The 19,229-nt window shown below is 42.7% G+C and overlaps 2 protein-coding genes across 5 annotated transcripts; one reads left to right on the forward strand and one right to left on the reverse strand.

The window, feature by feature from the left end:
- Nucleotides 1-81: 81 nt before the first annotated feature.
- Nucleotides 82-13,277, reverse strand: LOC131107041 (adenylate cyclase type 3-like). 4 transcript variants are annotated; one of them, XM_058056678.1, is made up of 21 exons: nucleotides 12,098-13,277; nucleotides 11,120-12,024; nucleotides 10,004-10,153; nucleotides 9,552-9,694; nucleotides 8,704-8,815; nucleotides 8,515-8,642; nucleotides 8,191-8,349; nucleotides 7,952-8,108; nucleotides 6,980-7,078; nucleotides 6,035-6,111; nucleotides 5,799-5,957; nucleotides 5,629-5,716; nucleotides 5,436-5,552; nucleotides 4,110-4,375; nucleotides 3,493-3,574; nucleotides 3,250-3,408; nucleotides 3,019-3,165; nucleotides 1,972-2,091; nucleotides 1,746-1,872; nucleotides 817-941; nucleotides 84-755 (listed from the first exon to the last, which is right to left on the reverse strand). In XM_058056678.1, the coding sequence occupies exons 2-21, from the start codon at nucleotides 11,777-11,779 to the stop codon at nucleotides 573-575; spliced, it is 3,258 nt and encodes a 1,085-aa protein (XP_057912661.1). In that variant the 5' UTR covers nucleotides 11,780-12,024; nucleotides 12,098-13,277; the 3' UTR covers nucleotides 84-572. The 4 variants fall into 4 exon arrangements, with proteins under 4 accessions (XP_057912662.1, XP_057912661.1, XP_057912660.1 ...); XM_058056679.1 differs by having other exon boundaries at nucleotides 82-755; nucleotides 8,515-8,618; nucleotides 11,120-13,277; XM_058056677.1 differs by having other exon boundaries at nucleotides 11,120-13,277.
- naga (N-acetylgalactosaminidase, alpha) lies at nucleotides 13,263-17,221 on the forward strand. The gene is made up of 9 exons (XM_058056682.1): nucleotides 13,263-13,423; nucleotides 13,613-13,770; nucleotides 13,849-13,985; nucleotides 14,392-14,603; nucleotides 14,665-14,759; nucleotides 14,824-14,985; nucleotides 15,231-15,428; nucleotides 15,508-15,648; nucleotides 16,480-17,221. Exons 2-9 carry the CDS (start codon nucleotides 13,615-13,617, stop codon nucleotides 16,681-16,683), a joined length of 1,305 nt encoding a protein of 434 aa, XP_057912665.1. The 5' UTR covers nucleotides 13,263-13,423; nucleotides 13,613-13,614; the 3' UTR covers nucleotides 16,684-17,221.
- The last annotated feature ends 2,008 nt before the right edge of the window (nucleotides 17,222-19,229 follow it).

Genomic DNA, 19,229 nt, shown 5'->3' on the forward strand with positions numbered 1-19,229 from the left:
AAATTATTGTGCAATTGTATTTTGGTAGCCCAATTCAGCATTCCTATTTATTAAATATATCAATATATAAAGATAGCAACAAAAAAATGATAAAATAGTGCAAACTTATTTAATTAGTAATACTATAAATGATGGCCAAACTACATGCTTTTCCAAAGCTTGAGCTCAGGGATGAAAAAAACTAAATGAACAGTCCCTTATTTACACTTTTAAAGGAAATCTGCATTTTGTGGGAAATTTTCCCCATCATCCACAATCCTTATGTGAGGCATGAACACACACGTCGTTTTTTAAATCTGTGCTTTCTAAAGATATAAAAACAGTAAAAAGAAGGAAGCTAAGAATGCATGTAATGGGACACATCTATTCCGTCTATAAAGCTTTCTGAAAAAACCTCCAAAAAGCCTCAAGAACACACCATTTACATAATGTGACCTGCACATTAACAGCACAGTACATACAGGACAGCAGTTGGCAATAGGCGGGGAGGAGAATAAGAACAATACCAATAAAAAAATCTCACGTTTGGGATCCAAATATTGAGTCCATCATGGTCATGTCCTTTCTAGATATCAGAAAACGTGCACAACCTGGTGAGGAAGAGTCGTACCCAGTAGGCCCGTGTTACCTGTGTTTAGTTCTTTCCCCTTCATGAAGAAGGTCAGTAGTTCCCCTTTCCCTTTCACAAAAATGGGCCCCCGTCGCACAAAACGGAAGCCATAATCCTTCAAGATGTCATAGCAGTCCTCCACCACCTGGGGGCAGCGAAGGGACAACAGAGGAACCTTCAAGAGTTTTTTTTGTGTGTTTATTTACCTGAATGTTTCCCATGACTCCGGTTGACTCCATCCTACTGGCCACATTGACCGTGTTTCCCCAGATGTCATAGTGAGGTTTACGAGCTCCGATCACGCCTGCCAAAACCCCGCCTTTGTTGAGACCTGAGGGGGGACACGACGGGATCCTGTTGTGACTGTTGTGGGTACAGTTATCAAGACGACCTAACTCATTAGTCAAACACATTAACAGCTGTGGTTGTAGGCGACCTCCTGATGTATTTTTAAAAAATTAACTCCACAAGATAGTAGTAGCTGCATTTCAAGTATCATGAGCGTCACATGGACATTGGAGGAAGTTCCTCTGGATTGGCAGACCGGGGTGGTGGTGCTCCCACACACCTCAGCCTTCCTCATAAGGTCTATTCAGGGGTTCTGGAGAGGAGGATCTGCCAGAAAGTTGAATCTCCGATTCAGGAGGAGCAGGAACTGGTCGTGGAACTGTGGACCAGCTCCACACTCTCGGCAGGTTCCTTGAGAGTGTATGGGAGTTTGCCCAACCGGTCCACATGTGTTTTGTGGACTTGAAGACGGCATGAAGACAGTGTTCCTCTCGGAATCCTATGGAGAGTACTCTGGGAGCATGGGGTACCAGACCACCTAATTCAGATGGTTCGCTCCCTGTATGACTAGTGTCAGAGCTTGGTCCGCATTACTGGCAGTAAGTCGGACCAAGTAGCTGGGCAGTAGCTGGTCCCCCTGTGACCCTACCTTAGATGAGCAGAAGAAGATGGATAGATCATCATCATCAGCGCTATTAATGCTGGCTGAGCAGTTTTTGGTCCTTAGCGAGATGACAACATTGGTTTTGACCAAAGAAAGTTACATTTTTTCATGCATTCCAAATCATTGATTAAGTGAGAACATTAGGTTGTCAGCCCCCAATCAAGCACACACGCACACACTGACCGATCCGTAGCATGAAGTTATTGAAGGACTGTTTGTTGAGGTTATTGAGGGTGACTTTCATAGCCAAAGCAAAGTCTGCCAGATCAGCGAGGTGCCGCCAGTGCTCCATAAGTGTCTGGTCCTCTGGCTGGGAGACACCACAAAGACACACGCCGCACTGTTTACTGTGAAGACCAGTCAAAAATCCAACGCAAAGACCAAAACAGCGAATCGTCAGGTTTCAAACCTTGTGACTGCAGTGGACGTTTGTGGCGTTGCTTTTCGGGGTGAGTCCCGCCGCCGCCATGTAGGTGCTTCCTATTGTCTTGATCTTGGTGATGCTGCGGAACTCGTCCCTGTCTAGCAACTGCGGGGAAAGGTGGACAGGTTTAATTAATCACAAAGAAGACTCCACACCTGAGTAGAAATCAAACAGTGGTCACCAATCTGATAGACGCCCTTTGCCAATTAATCATCAAATAAGACACATTTTTTCTCCTCTACTTTGACTAATACTACACTCTGACACTAGCATGGCATCTGTAAAGCTTGAGTTTTTACACAATAATATAGAATTTTTTTTCTCCAGTATGTCCTTAAAAACAGAAAAGCGGTCCTGTCACATAGATAATCAGTACGTCCACATATTTTATAACATAAATTCCATATAGATGATCTTTGACTAGCAATTTTGAAGTAGATTCTTAAACATAGCATAACGCTCCTGTCATACAGAGAATCTTCAACTCGTGTTTTTTTCAGTGGGTCATATAGAAGACCTCTGACTAGCATTTTTTCAGCATCCTTGTCATGTCAAGGATCTTTGACAAGATTTTATGAAACAGCAGAGAGCTCCTGTGGTGTAGAGGATCTTTGATTCAGATGTTTTTTCCTGGAGGTCCTAACATAGCAAAGCACTCATGTCATAGACAACATCTTTGATTAATATTTGTGCAAAACATTCTTTAAAATGGCCGAACACTACTGTCATATGTACAGACAATCTTTGAGTAGCATTTTTGCAGTGGGTCCTTCAGAACAACAGAGTGTGTCTGTTATATATGAAGAATCTCTGACTAGCATTTTGCAGTATGTTCTCAAAAACAGCAGACGGCTCATTGACTTTACAGGTTTTTTGAAATAGGTCCTTAAAAACAGAACAGAACCACTGTCATGCACAAGATCTTTGATTAGCGTTTTTTGAGTAGTTCCTAAAATAGACCAGCACTTAAAAACAGCAAAGCGCTCCTGTCATATAAAGTATCTTTGCCTAGCTGTAATAATAAAGACTCACGCTGTCAAAGTCTGAGATGATCTCATTGAGAATGCGGAGGCACTCAATGCCTCCGTTGTTGATGCTCTCTTCGGTGTAAAAGTCCGAAAAGTTAGGGATGGAAGCGAACATCACACCCACTTCATCGTACGACTGACTGTACAGCTCCTGACACGTGACAGAATATTTAGATTTCATTAGATATGTAAATATTGCTAACATGCATTTATTTATGTTAAATGTGCGATTCACCTCATCTCTCTTTTTGGTGCCGAGGAAGTGTTTGGCCACATGCTCTGGCAGCATGTTAGCGACCAGCGCTTCATTCCAGCGTCTCATCTCCAGCACGCGTTCTTTCTGATCGTGCACGCCGATCTTCCACAAGAACAACTTCCTGGATTGACGCTCCAACTACGCGCAAAAAAAAGAAATGACACAGAAGTGGGCTGCAACAAGAGGTCAGGTGACTGTAGAAGCAAAAGGGGACCCACTCACATGGCGGGAGAAGAGGTAGAAGCTCAGCATCATGACTATGATCATCATGGTCATGAGGTACTTGGATGGTACCATGGATGCTCTGGAAAAAAGACAAAAAGATGGTTGGGATATTCCAGATACTCCATGAGATATTCTATAAACATTGTTATAAAGTGCAAAAAAACATTTTAAATCCATAATAAAACCTATAAAACAAAAGTTTGACAACATGCCAATGATTGATCACTTGTTGCTAGGTAGATTTCATAGGCCAAAATCCTGGTTTTTCCCATAGACCATTGAAAAAAAAGTTTTATTGATGCATGTTCATTTCTAGCATATCCCAAATTAAATTAAAAATAGACGATTTTGTATTCCAAAAATTCAGTGCACTTTGCACACGTTTTAAAAAACTATTAGTTTGTATTGATGCCTTTTTTTCAATACACAATACACTATACATAACGCTATACCAGCAGTTTATATTGTTTTGTATATATATTTTGTATATACTATATTAAATTATATTCAATAACATCATTTTGAAACATTCAATTATTCTTATTTATTCTAGTAAATATATGAATGAAAGCAATGAAAACAATATATAAAAACAATATATATTTCTTGCCTACCGGTGGGAGGCAAAGTGTACAAAGTCGTAAAGGTCGAAGATGCTCCCCCAGCTGTAGATGTTGATGGCTCCCGTCGCCGTGACAACCAGCGCCATCAGTCCCAGCTTGACGAGGTGGCTGACCTGCACCAGCATGGTGGTGGCGATCAGCACCATCACAGACATGAAGCTGTAGTGCTTGGGGTTCTCCGCGCACTCTCCCACCGCATCCAGCGTGAGGGCAGATGTGCTGTTGACCACTCGGAAATGTGGAGGGACACAACTCAGCTGCCAAATGCAAAGCAAAGTGATAGTAAATGGCTGATAAACTTACATATGTAAGTGTCCTTTGAGCATTTTGTTTTGCATCCCCTACATGTGACAGTTCGGAATGCTCACTGAAGCATCCACCGTTCATGTCAGGAGCTAAAAGGTATGATTTTGTCTAAACAGGCTCCTCTGGGGGCCTCGACAAATGAGGCTGCAGGCAGCGGCACAAGACCACTAATGGAGCCCGCAGGGAGAACGTCAAGTCTGACATAAGGAATGGAGAGTATAAAATGCAATATTAACAACAAACAAGAACAGGGCAGAAACACACAAAAAATGAGTAGGCATGATAATTTTTTATGTTACAAATGTATTTGTTGAAAAATACTCAATCATATCAAATGCTCGTAAAAACATGTACTGTATACAGAATATTTTAGTAACCCACCCCGCAACATATACACATTAATTTAAAAAAACATAAAAGGAAGGGTAATGTACGTGCAAAAAATGGTGCAGATGGGCATTTATTTGCAAGGTAAGGTAGGTAAGGCAAGGTAAGGAGGAATTGAAAGGAGGAATATATGTATGCATTTGTACAACAATATTTAATAACGTAACTTCATATATACAGTAATCTCCTGTTTATCGTGGCTTATTGGCTCCATATTTTTTACCAAAAAAAACCCCAATACAGTACAATAAAATAGAGCTCACTAGACATGAAATAACATCCCTATAGTCACCTCTAAACACCTTGTTTATCGCGTTTAATTGGTTCTTTATTCAAATTAATATTTTCCTTGTTAGAGTGCAGGAAATCTGTTTAAGACCTTCTGAATATGCTTTGTATTGTTATTAGAGCCCTCTAGACATGAAATAACACCCCTATAGTCACATTTATACTTGTATTATTACTGTTACTTGGTTCCTTATTTATTAAATTGAATATCTTCCCAGTTTGATCCTATTAAAACCAGTGTAAGACTGTCTAAATATGTTTTTAGACATTATTAGAGTCCCGTAAACATAAAATAACCACCACATAGCAGTGAGAATACAGCAAAATCCATCTTACCATATCAGCTATGGTGGCCATGGTGAGGACAAATATGGCCCCCACTGCCCACGTGTTTCTTGCCCAGCGTGTGTGATCAATCCACATGGAAAAGGACACCAGCTTCTTGGAAAACATCTGCACACAAATCATAATGATAAAAAAAACAACATGTATGCATGAATCCGAGGCATTTACATTAGCTGTATTTCACCTCGGGGAAGATGGCGGCCAGGGAGCTCACAATGAGGATGCACAGCAGACCCTCTCCTACTGCAAGAGTCACATAGTTCTCAATCAGTCTGTAACAACAACAACAAGAACACACGTCTTCAGTTTCATCTTCTACTGAGAACCACAAAAGCATCTCAAGAGTGGACCTACAGGGGATCTATGAACACCTCCATGGCGGTGATGAAGAGGAGCACGATGGCGCAGCAGCAGAAGGCTGCGCCGCTGCACTTCTCCTTCTCGGAGGAATAGAGCGCCTCCAGCTTTCTGTCCACAAAGTGGAGCGAGATAGGATGGATCAGGTTCTTCATTCTGGAGTTGGGGTGGGAATGAATCAGCGCGGGACAAAATCTGCATTTTGCTGCATTTTCACGTTACAGTCTTCTCACATTTGTCGTGTTTCTCTTTCCAGGAGCTCCTGCTGCAAGCGCGTGTTGATGACTTGTTCTTCAACCAGCCTGTTCCTCTGAGGATGTCAAAAAAGATGATCAAACATCATTTTGGAATTTTCATACCGCGACATCGCAGTTCTTACTCATAACTACAAAAATATTCCATACATCAATATTGAATCCCGCTTCACGGAAATTGTAAAAGTAATTCCGAATCTAAAATGGCTGATTTTCTATTATTATGTTGACTATGTTGGGTAATACAAGGCTGTATAGGGGTGTTATTTCACGTCTACAGGGCTCTAATAATGGCAAAAACATATTGAGGTCATAAAAAGGTTTTACATGTTCAAACTATGAAACTAATCCATTTCTTAACATTAGCAAAGTATTTTTTTTTGCCATTTTTCTGAATATGAAAGTATTAGCATGTTAACATTGCTAGTATGTTAACATTAACATAGTAGCATATTAGCTATTTTCATAATGGAAACTTATACACTTTGTGTTGTACGTTAGGTGTTACCACGTTAGCGCTAGCATGCTAACATTAGCATAGTAGCATTTGTTTTTACATTTTCACAAGTATTAACAAACACAAACACTTGGCTCTCCCATTGTAGATGTTGCATGCTACTGTTAGCATATTAGCATTGCTAGCATAGTGGCATTTTAGTCATTTTCCCAAGTAGAAACTTACAGTACATAAACATGCCAGATATCATTTTCTCGTTCATTTCACATTTCTGTGCCATTTCAGTACAGCTTAATTCCGCTCTTCTGTTTTTATATTCGACATTAATGTCTTTCCACAACAAATCATTTATTTCTTCAGCTCTTAAGAATTCACACGCAATGTCTTGGCATCATCTACTTAATATTGAATTCTACATCCTACTTGGCAGAGATTTGGTGTCTTTGAGGACATGAATCCTACTTCACCTCCTGTTTGGACTCAGACGCTGGCGGTGACGAGGCTCCGTGGTTTGACGTGGTGTTAATCAGCAGGTGAGACTTTCCGGTGTACAAAACACTGGATGTCTGGGAAAGAAGGGGAGAAAAAGGTGACTTTAAAATGGCAGTATCAGTCAATTTTGGAGAGGCTTTTTTAAACTTTTGTCTTGAACAGGAGGGTCCAAACGTTTTCCAGCAAGGGCCACTCAGTGGAAAATTAAAGGATGCAACTTTGCCGCTTTGATATTTTAAGGATGCTAAAAATTCTATACATTGCTTTTGCAATGGGAAGAAGCCTATTGTTATTATGAACTTTGCTCTTTTCCGCCCATTTTTGCTGTTTTTTTACTTTAATTCTCCAAATATTTCAACTTACATCATGAATAATCTTTGTAATTTTCTTCTAGTAATACTATGACTTTATTCCCATCCTATTATAACATTTCTCTAAGCTAATTTTCCAAAAATCTGTAAACTTTAGTTTTATTGGTATCTCATATCTCAAGAAAAAATTTTTTTTTCCATAATACGTCAACTCTGAGCTACTAAATTGACATTTTTAGTACGGGTTTATTCTCATAAATTTGTGACTTAAGTATTTTTTCCTCCGTTTCTTCAACTTTCTTCTAGTGCATTTTTTTCCTCATAGTTCTTACTTTATTTTCATAATATTAACGTTTTCCTCAATGTGTTCAATTAAAAAAATTACAATTTGTTTTTGTTTGTTTCTCATAATAATATTATGACCAGGAAAAAAATACTTAAAATAAACTCTTTGCTACTAAAAATGATGTTATTTTTTTCACATAATGTTTTGACTTTATTTTTGTAAAATAATTTTTGTAAAATAAATTTATGCTGTTAAAATGTTAGCCACGGGCCTAAAATGGCCCCGGACCCCACTTTGGACACCCCCGGTCTACAGTTCTGTGAGAGACGACATAAAAAGTGCGTACTAACTTTTGCATTGAGCTTATCTTTCTTTTTTGGCACCACAACTAAATAAGTGTCGATGCCTTTCTCCAGCAGGTACTCGCATCTTTCACCGCCGTTGCCAGGCTCCAGTTCAAACTCTCCGTGCAGACTCTCCTTGGTGCTCTGGGAAATGTGCACTCGCCTGCGACGCCAACACAAAGTAAACACTAAATTCTGTACTCAAATAACCTTCCCGGCAGAAGGCAAACATGTGGCTCTCCTACCCAGGAATCCCTCCAGATTCCATCTTATTGGCAACGGTGACGTCCGTAGACCAGACATCAAACTGCCAGCGCTTCTGGCCCAGTACTCCTCCCAGAACGGTGCCGGTGTGGACGCCCACTCGCATGTCCACCTCTGTTTTGGTCTTCTCTCGCACGTAACTGACATAGGCAGGAAAGCAGAGAAGTGTCATGTCTTTGTCTCTTAGTTTGATGTCTCCAAGGAAACTTAGGAGCTCCTCCGTCTGTAACTGACTGATGGATACGTGTCTGAACTCCGGGCGTCATTAAAGGACACAAGTTTGGTGGCGTTACGAGACCACTTACGAGATGGCTTCTACCATGGAGAGGCCCATCATGATGGAGCAGGCGGCGTGGTCCTCTCTGAAGTCGGGAAGACCACAGATGCAGTAGTAGCAGTCGCCTAAGATCTTGATTCGCAGTTGATGGTGCCGCTGGGCAGTGAAGCCAAATGAATATGATAGTATTCATCAAGATGGATGCAATAGTACTCACTTCGGCAAGTTTATCGAAACGAGCAAAGAGCTCATTGAGCAGCTTCACGAGCTCCTGTGCACTGCAGGCGGAAGATAGCTGTGTGAAGCCCACAATGTCGGCAAACAGGATGCTGGATGTGGGAGCAGAGGGTGCTGTTAATTCAGGCCCGTCTAGGCCCATCCGTAAAGCGTAGCTACAGGCAAAAAACGCAAAAAATGCATGGAGGACGTGCATCTGATATGCTGATTTTTGAGCTACAGTATTTTTTTTTGCCATGACAAACTTTTTGTAGGTCTTCATGCTTCTTTTATACGTTATGCTCATGGCTGCACGGCGGTTGAGTGGTTAGCGCGCAGACCTCACAGCTAGCTCTGTGTGGAGTTTGCATGTTCTCCTCGTGCATGCGTGGGTTTTCTCCGGGTACTCCGGTTTCCTCCCACATTCCAAAAACATGCTAGGTTAATTGGCGACTCCAAATTGTCCATAGGTATGAATGTGAGTGTGAATGGTTGTTTGTCTATATGTGCCCTGTGATTGGCTGGCCACCAGTCCAGGGTGTACCCTGCCTCTCGCCCGAAGACAGCTGGGATAGGCTCCAGCACCCCCCGCGACCCTCGTGAGGATAAGCGGTAGAAAATGAATGAATGAAGATGTTTGGGCAACATGTTAATTTTTCCGTATGTTGTCCGCCACATGTACACCCCACATACGTATGTAATTAGTGCAGCTACCGCACGTTTAAATATTTTGTACGTACTCCATGCATGTCAAGGTCTTACTCCTTCACGGTCACCACAACTACCAACAAAACAAAAAACCCAGCGATTTAAGGAAATGAACAACAATGGACATTTCATGGGGCTAACCTGACATGCTCATGGCGGTACATGTACATGGTGTTGAACTGCTGCCGCTGCTGCTGGACCTCATTCTCATCGGCACGATTCTTCAAGCCCTGCAGCATCTCATCGGCAATGTGTTTGGGCAGGATGGACAACAGTAATTCCTCCTGTGACGTTGACAGTGTTAGAAGAGTACAGTAATACGAGGGTCACTATGAACTGTCTCACTGTGGACTCAATGGAATTCTACCAGAGGCGGGACCAAGTCTGTGTTTTGCAAGTTCAGTCTCAAGTCAAGGATTAGTAAATGGATTAGAGTCAATATGGACTGCATCACTATAGACTTCATAAAGCTGTAACAAGAGGTTAAGATGTTTTAGACCAAATCCTTGATGGGTGTTTAGGGTTAGCCAAAAAGAACAACAGTGTCTGATCTAACACTCCAAGCAGTGGGTGTCGCGGGTGTGTGTATGTACCTGCTGGGCACTTTGTTCCTCCAACGTGAGTTTCACCTCCAGGGACTGACGTGCCTCCAAAAAGGCCGTCCTGTACTTCCTGTCGGCCATGTAGTACGACAGGACCCCCACTGCGGCTGCACAAAGGTACAGCATGGCGTTGGCCAGAAGCTAGTAAGGGAGGAGTGGATATGGTATGATGGTATCATCACTAAATCAACCAACAGCAGTCATCTACAATCTTTATGTGAATCACAAACACGTTTTTCCCTTTTCTGTGCATTCTAATACAGTAAACCTCGGATATATCGGATTCAATTGTTCCCACTGGTTTTGTCCGATATAAGCAAAATCTGTTATAATGTCCGTTTTACGCATATATCAGATTTATATCCGGTATATGCGTAAATCGGATTTTATCTGTTATAAAAAGGCACTTCCTTGACTATGTTTCCAATGTACCTGGCAACGCTGCAAACGCTGCAAATGACGTTGTATAGCGGCCTGTCACGATTCGGCGAATCGGAGCGCCACGATGCGGCCATCCGATATATGCGAGGGAAATTTAATGGAAATGCATTGGAACGGGACTGGAGATTTTGTCCGAAATAGGCGAAATCCGTTATAAAAAATCCGATATATGCAATGAATTTTTATTGGAAATGCATTACAGAAAAATCGGTTCTTTTTTATCTGTCCGTTGTGAGCGAATTTCCGATATATCCGAGTCCGATATATCCGAGGTTTACTGTAATATAAAAACAGTTATAAAGAGGCAGCTAAGAACACACGTAATGGAACGCGCCTGTTCCGCCCACTGAGCTTTCTGAAATTTCCTGTGTTTTTGTTTTTAAATTTGGAAAAGTTAACACTTGGTGTAGTTTTTCTTTCTGTTGCTATGTGAAATCGATGTGCCTAACAAGGAAGCTCTGCTAGATTACCAAATGACCAAAACATGGCAAAATAGTGTACTTTATGTACTACATGTTGCTCTTTTTATATCTTTAGAACGCACAGAAAATAAAACATGTGTGTCCATGTCTCTCATAAGAATTGTGGATGGTGGGTTATTGTTTTTTTTTAAGTGAACTTTTCCTTGAAAGGATGGACAAGATAGATGTTTGGACAGGCATTTACCTGCCTGACCAGCATGGGTCCTCGCTGGTTGTCGTCAAACCTTTGAGCTACAGTCACCCCCAGCATCAGGATATGGATCCCACAGGCGAGAGCTGACAGCAGAACAAGCGCCGCCAGGTTGAGTGGTAGCATCAAGAAGGTCGAGAAACTAAAAAAGGCCTGCCAGCCCACCGAGTCACTGGCTTGGGGGAAGCGTGCATAGTTGAGTCCAGAGTAACACAGGACATGGGCAGTAACCATCAACCACAGAATGTAGGGGACAGCGCCGCGCGACACCGCCGACTTGGGCAGTTTCTGCAGCCGGTACAACTCGTGGAAGACTAGGTCGGCGGCCAGGCCCACCGCGGCCACGAGCACCATGGCCTGTTTGTCCTCGGTGTAAACCACCGCACACATGATGACAACGAAGCTATTGAAGAGAGCAGCGAATGTCATCAGCGCCAGCATGTTCTCCTGTCTCTGCCGCCGGAAGTAACTCTGGTAAAGCCTCTCCAAGGAGTCGGGGGTGAAGGTGGGACAGATGGTGTTTAGAAGGCCATATCCACGCGGGAGCGCCAGCGTGTTATGGGTGCCAGTTGCATCACCAGGGTCCTGACACGGGTACACCACAGGGTACTCCGCAGGCTGCTCTGTGTCGATGTGGAAAACCTGGTTGGACATATTGACCGTTTACAGTTCTTTTGGTTGGCTTAATACTGCAATGATAATCACTGAGGGAGCAGTACAGCAGGTATGAACTGGTGCCTCAGGTTCTCAAGACATCGTCAAGGCATCTCAAGTTCCTCCCACAGTCAAACGACGTTGTAGCTCCATGTATCAGACCTATGATCAGTTCAGTTCAAGCCCTGAAGACAATACAGGACAGACAGGATAGATTCCAGCCACCCTGCAATGGATGGATGGCCCTTAAGGCCAAAAATGTTTAGGAAGCGGCCATATGTCCAGTGTAGGATCCATCCAAGCTCCAGGAAGCCTTACCTTTGGAGAACAAACCCATCAACGATGAACATTCTCAGGGAATCTCCAGGAAATACAAGTCCCTCCTGGAACTGTAATCCAAAAAGGTGCACCATGCTAGTCCATAGCATTTCTTCTTTCAATTTGCCGATTATAAAAAAGTGCAGACTTTCAATATTCTGCATCTTTCAAAAACAAGGTGCCATGCCTAAAAACACTTGTCCTTCTGATGTTATTCCGTCTTTCTGTCTACCACATCTCCTACCTCCTCGATGGCAGCAAGCTCTGTTACTGTTGCTACGATGAAACCAAAGTAACTGCCGTGCCTTGGGAGATGTGACACTTGCGACGGTGCGAAGAGGCGCGCCAAACGATTCTTGCAACACTTTTCAAGAGGTTCAACAACCGATTCACGGCAGTCTCAGAAGGGAAATCAAATCTTGCATGGTGGCTTTGCTTTGGAGCTCACCGCTGATACTGTAGATGCATGTTTTATTGTTGCCTGTCCCCAGACCTCTCCAGAGCCATGCTGCCCCCCCAGTGCCCTTCTCCCAACGGGTGCTACACCTGCTACTGCTGCAGTGACCGTCCCCATGGCGATTCTTAAATTATACTTTATAGACTACTCGACTGGCGCATCCTCAAGGACGGGAACAATGAAATGAAGTGTACATCACAGCGCAGCTTCGATTACCATGCACATAACGCTCCCTGCTGGCCGTGACAAGAATGACATCAAAGCACTCTGGTTAGCTTCCGGTAAGTGCTATGATCTTCCAACATTACAGGTTACATAAACATTGTTTTTATGTGTTGTATAACAAGTCTAATACTAAAAAAACCCCAAATACCATTACATTGTGTTACATGAAATGAGAAATCCTAGTTGCGTGTATGCTAATAGTTCAATAAAAGCTGCCGGTTTTAAGTAAAAATAAAAAGAAGGAAAATAAATAACAAACAGAAATAAAAAAATGAAAAAAACAAGAAAAATAAAAAAGAATAATAAAAAAATAAAAAATAAAAAAATCATGACAATTTGTTAAAAATATGACTAATATAGCACGATCCATACGTACGTATGGTTTTGTCAGTTTTCCTTGCAATAAATCTAATTGGGGAGAAGACGTGTACTTGCCATCCAGCGACAGTAGGAAGCCAAGCCTGGCAACCGTAATGGAACGCAGCCGCCTCTCTGGTCAGCAGACACGGATGCTGCGTCATGTGACCCATTACTTCCGCGTTTCAAAAATAACCACAGTCGTGATATTAAGGTGGCGACATTGTGAAGGAGTCAGACGAGGAGACGTTTGGAAACGTCCTATTTTCTAGTTAGCCGAAACGCCGGTAAGTTTTTGACGTTTTTTTATTCAAAGGTCATCAACCTAACTAGACGAGTAAATAGATGAGGTACGAAATAAACGAAAGAATATCTACTGGAGTTGAGTTGATAAGGGGTCTTCCCAGCCTTTTCGAGTGCAGGCTGGCTACATTCCGAAATAACTGAACTGCTAATAAAGTTTTTATATTCAACAGGGATGCATTCGACTGTGCTCGTGTTTGCATCTACTCTCGTGGTCGCCGTCGCCCTGGACAACGGGTTGATGAGGACCCCTCCGATGGGCTGGTTGGCGTGGGAACGGTTCCGCTGTGATATCGACTGTGACCACGACCCCAAGAACTGCATCAGGCAAGTGGGGGAAAATACTCAAGAGTTTATCAGTGTGAACTCCTAACAAAAGCTTCTGTGTCTTCTCATCCTGGCCAGTGAGAACTTGTTCACCGACATGGCTGACAGGTTGTCAGAGGATGGCTGGAGAGAGCTGGGCTACGTCTACGTCAATATCGACGACTGCTGGGCGTCCAAGCAGAGGGACGAGCACGGGCGGCTCCAGCCTGACCCAAAAAGGTACACAAACAGTGTAGTCCTGTAGGTCAATAAAACCTTTAGTGCAGGTGTGACAGTCATATGACCTACAATAAAAACCCTGAGTCAGCAGCTTTACTTCAGGTCATGGCCACATAAGAAAGCTCATATTTTCATTTTCACAGCTGTAACCCAGATTTAGAAACAACCATCTCAATTGCAATTGAGGGGAATTGGATGAATATCTGTTCCAGGGTCAAACTGTGACCACAATACAACATTTATACACGGTACAGGTCATGATTTAAGTCCAATTTTATGATACAAGTGTAAAAGTGGACGTTTGTTAATCAAATGTTCTTTACAATGCAGCTACTGTCATCTTGTCGAGTTCATCAAGATGTTGTCTACAGCCACAGGCGGAACAGACCTGACGTTTGTGTTCCAGGTTCCCTGGTGGAATCCACCGTCTGTCCCGCTACATGCACAACCGGGGACTCAAGCTGGGCATCTACGGGGACATGGGCACGCACACCTGCGGGGGCTATCCTGGCACGCCGTTGAGCAAGATCGAAATCGACGCCCAGACCTTCGCCGACTGGGAAGTGGACATGTTGAAGTTTGACGGCTGCTATTCCAACGCCACAGAACAAGCGCAAGGTGAGGAGGCTTGGAGTATTCCTAAATTAAGTCCACTTCATTAGTTTCCCCTTCTGGCTAGGTTACCCTCAAATGTCCAAGGCTTTAAACGCAACAGGTCGTCCCATTGGCTACTCCTGCAGCTGGCCCGCCTACCAGGGTGGTCTGCCACCTAAGGTACGGTCAAACTCAGCGTACAGTATATTTACGCTAAATGATGCGCTATTTTTTGTCTTTTCAGGTGAATTACAGTCAGTTGGGCGAGATCTGCAACCTGTGGCGTAACTATGGTGACATCCAGGACTCCTGGGCCAGTGTCTTGAACATCGTGGATTGGTTCTTTGACAACCAGGACGTCCTGGTTGCTGTGGCGGGGCCCGGAAGATGGAACGACCCGGATATGGTCTGAGCCACAAGTTTATTTTTAAAACCTTGAATAATGATTTGGAGTGCTTGAGAAAGTGGGAAACACTGACTGTATACAGCAGCAGAACCAATGTTGCATGCAGAGCTAGATAAAGCTGTTGGATGCTTAACTTAAAAAAAAAATCATGACGAGGTTGCCTACAGCCACAGCTTCTGTTTTGTGTGATTTAGCTGGTAATGTCATCTTATCAACATTTATAGCGTACCTTTATGTTCTTCTAGCTGATCATTGGCGACTTTGGCCTCAGCATGGATCAGTCCCGTTCACAGATGGCTCTCTGGGCCATCTTGGCCGCTCCGCTCTTCATGTCCAACGACCTGCGCACCATCAGCGGCGGGGCTCGCAGCATCCTGCAGAACAAAATGGCCATCAGCATCAACCAGGACCCTCTGGGCCTTCAAGGAAGACGCATACTCAAGGTGCTGCTGTCACTGTTGGGTCCGCTGACTTTGCTTTGCCGCTTTCTAATTTTCAGTTCCGTTTTCTTTCCCCTACCAGGAGAAGAGCGGCATTGAGGTGTTCTGGCGGCCATTGTCGAACGACGCCAGCGCCTTGGTGTTCTTCAGTCGCCGTACGGACATGCCGTACCGCTACCAGACCTCCCTAAGCAAACTCAACTACACCTCAGGCAGCTACAAGGTCTGGAACACTCCCCTACATCATTCGGAATCTCTTCTTTCTATACCATCATCACCATGACCTGGATAGAAGTCAATTCGGAATACCTCTGTTTTTCAAGACCCGTTTTGGGAAAACAATTTTTTTAAGCAAAAATCTAAGGCGAAGCGTGTTTTCAATAGACGTGATATAACAAATACCAGATTGGCAGTTTGCATGTAATTCACTAGACTCCTAATATAAGGTGACCGTTGTTTTTTATATTCACCATTGTTTACAATATGTAGGAAATGATGAAGTATTATTAAGTAAAATACAATGATATAACATAGACATTTCCACAACTAATGATTCAAAACTCAACATGAACTCATAAAAGAAAAAGGGGCCGAGATATTGTGTTTAAATTATTTTTTTAGGTTGTTTTTTTTCTACATAAAAAATGGTTTCATTAAAAAACATATTTTCGATTTTCACACTTTTATTAATTCAATATTTTAATACAAGAACTCTTTGCAAGATGGCAATCAAAATGTATATGTTTTTAAGAATTTTTGTCAACTTTATTTTGCTTTTATTTATTACTTTAATATTTGAATTCAAAAACGGGAAATGAAAAATGTATACATTTGAGTTGTTTTTATTTTTTGAGTTAAGATAAAAAGTGATTTTTTTATTTTTGTGATCTATTTAATTCATTTATTTAATACTCGATAACAAAATTCCTTAATCTGAGAAGCAAAAACTTATTGCAAGATAGAAATCCTTTGCAGTAATATATATATATATATATATATATACATACATAGTACATATTAAAGAACTAAACTCTTGTTTGTCTTCACGTCTCAGGTACATGACGTCTTCTCCCAGAGGACCATGACCCTGAAAGACTCCACCAGCTTCGTGCTGTCTGTGAATCCCACGGGCGTGGTCATGTGGTATGTCTCCGCCCCCGCCAAACCCAACCACCTGCAGGAATTTTTTAAAGACGCCCGGCTCAGAGGACCCGCCCGGGGCGACCTCACCAACGTCATCCCGCCTGTCTTTCTTTAAGTGCCTCATGATGATCACCAATTGACTGTCAAGACAATGTGGTAATGAACGACTCTATTTACATGAATCCACTTGGATGACTGTTTGAATCAGTTCACTCAGGGTTATTTTTTTTTTAATTATACACAAATTATAAATAAGTGATTGTGCACATTATTGGCTGGCCACCAGTCCAGGGTGTACCTGGCCTCTCGCCTGAAGACAGCTGGGATAGGCTCCAGCACCCCCGCAAACCTCATGAGGATAAGCGGTAGAAAATGAATGAATGAATGATTGTGCACATATTGACTTTTTAAATGTTAGAATTTTTTTTACTTTGTTTGAGCTGCTGATCACCCATGTAGGAACTTTTTTATGGCATTTTCAATGTTTTTTTTTTTTTTACTTTGATGATTGCTCTTTTGTGAAGCTCTGACATTTGGTTTGTTTTGTATTAGAGAAAATGACCGTAAATGCTCTTAATTACAGCCAGAGGCGTTAACTGGAACTCATTGTACAACTTATTTTTATAACCTTCAAATAAAGAAAGGAAAGCATACCTCTTTTTGGCATGTGATCATTTTTTCGAACGAGTACTGCACAACACAGCAGCAATAGAACCAATGTTGTAATAAACACAGTTTTCACATTTTCAAGCGCATGCAGAGGTAGCTGCTGCTGGGTGCTGAGCATTCACGATACTTCAAATGTAGCTTCTGTCACCATGTGAAGTTAATTAAAAATAAAGGAGGTCGCCTACAGCCATAGATTTCTTGTGTACTGTAAGTGTTAAAATAGATAAAACCTAAACAAAGAAGACCTTGCATCACCCATTCCATTCTTTTATGTCTATTGTGGCTTTAGTACAGTGCTGCATTTCTTATCTTATCTTTCTTATTCTCTTTGCCATCATCGGCCCACTTTAAAAACCACCAAGAAAAAGCCAGGCTCTTTTAGCGGCTCACTGCAGCGCTACCAAGTTGAACCAGCAGAGGTCAGTGCTGCTCTTCAGGCAAAGCCGTGGACGTGACACCACCCTCCAGCCAAAAAGTGCACCTGCTGAGCCTCACAAGGCCAGTCAGCCGACCATGTCGTCCCTTTATCTCTTTGTTATGCTTTCACGTCCTCTGCTGCCCCTTTTAGACTTTTCACACAACATTGGATAACCTTATTAACTTTGCGGTCATTCTGCTTCCTCCTCTACACCGTGTGACCATCTGTGACCTTGGCCTAGGTGTCCCGTGCATGTTACACGGTACATGGTTGGGGGGTGGGGGTAGTCACATGAGAGCTCCTGCGTGCAAATTAAAGGGCCGGTGTCTCTCAATGTCAAGGGCCCAGACTGGTAGAATGATCATGATGTGGGAAAGCAGCAAGGAGGATCATTTGACCACATGATTATTTACTAACAGATATATTACCTAACACAGTAACAACAGAACCAATGTTGTAGTAGCGTTAAGGAGCGAACATTCAGCCAGCACTGCTGATGAATAAAACTATCTGGAGGTTGTCAATGCCAATGAACAATATATTACACAACACAGCAGCAACACAACCAATGTTGTAATAGTGGAGAAACACAACACTATTGAAAACACAACGCACTATTATATTGTATGATATTGCATAACACAGCAACAACAGAACCGTTGTTGTAATAGAGATTCCCATCGATGACTGATTTTAAAGCGCATGCAGAGGTAGATGAAGCTGCGAGTTGTGGGTGCACACAAAGGGGAGCGGCGGACTGATCAACGGAAGGACGTCTTTTCTGGAGCGTTCCTGCAGAAGCTCACGTAGGCCCACAGCTGCAGGGGGACGCACTTGCCAGTCTTTGCGCCCCCTTATTCCATTATCCAGCCCCCCCCTACCTCCCTCATCCGCCACACGCTGCTGGTCACGCTGTCTGCCTCGCGCTCCCCCCCGCCCCCAACTGAAATCTAGATGAAAGGACCCAGACAGGACCTTGTGGATATGAGAATCGTCTCTCTCTCTCACACTCACACACACACACACACACACACACACACACATACACACACAGCAGCCTAATTAAGATGTGCCTGGCAGGCTTAATAATCTAGAATAGGGGTGTCCAAACTTTTTACACCATTCAAGAAAATGTGACTTTGATTTCTGTCATGCTTGTCCTCACGAGGGGTCACGTGTAAGCTGGCGTCGATCCCAGACCATTTAGGGGGTGAGAGGCGGATGCAGGTTGGACCAACCAATCACAGGACACAAACTCTTATTAGCTTATTAATGTGTGTTTTTGAGATGTGGAAGAAGAGAGAAAGCCCACACGAATTTTGACTTTGAGGCTAAGCACTATGCAGTCCAAAAAACTATCCAATGTCGGTTATTTCTCAAACCTATTATTTTTAGGTCTGTCAAAAGTAGTGCGTTTATGGTGGTAGCCAATTTATTTCATGAATTACGTAATATTTTATAGTGTAATTAATGCATACACATTCTGGCAAACTGCACCTACAGTGTAGCACAGTTTAACTTTATTCTGACCTGAACACATCGACTGTAGTGTAATTCCAACACAATATATGTAT

The sequence above is a fragment of the Doryrhamphus excisus genome, chromosome 19, assembly GCF_030265055.1.
Source record: "Doryrhamphus excisus isolate RoL2022-K1 chromosome 19, RoL_Dexc_1.0, whole genome shotgun sequence".
NCBI lineage: Eukaryota > Metazoa > Chordata > Actinopteri > Syngnathiformes > Syngnathidae > Doryrhamphus > Doryrhamphus excisus.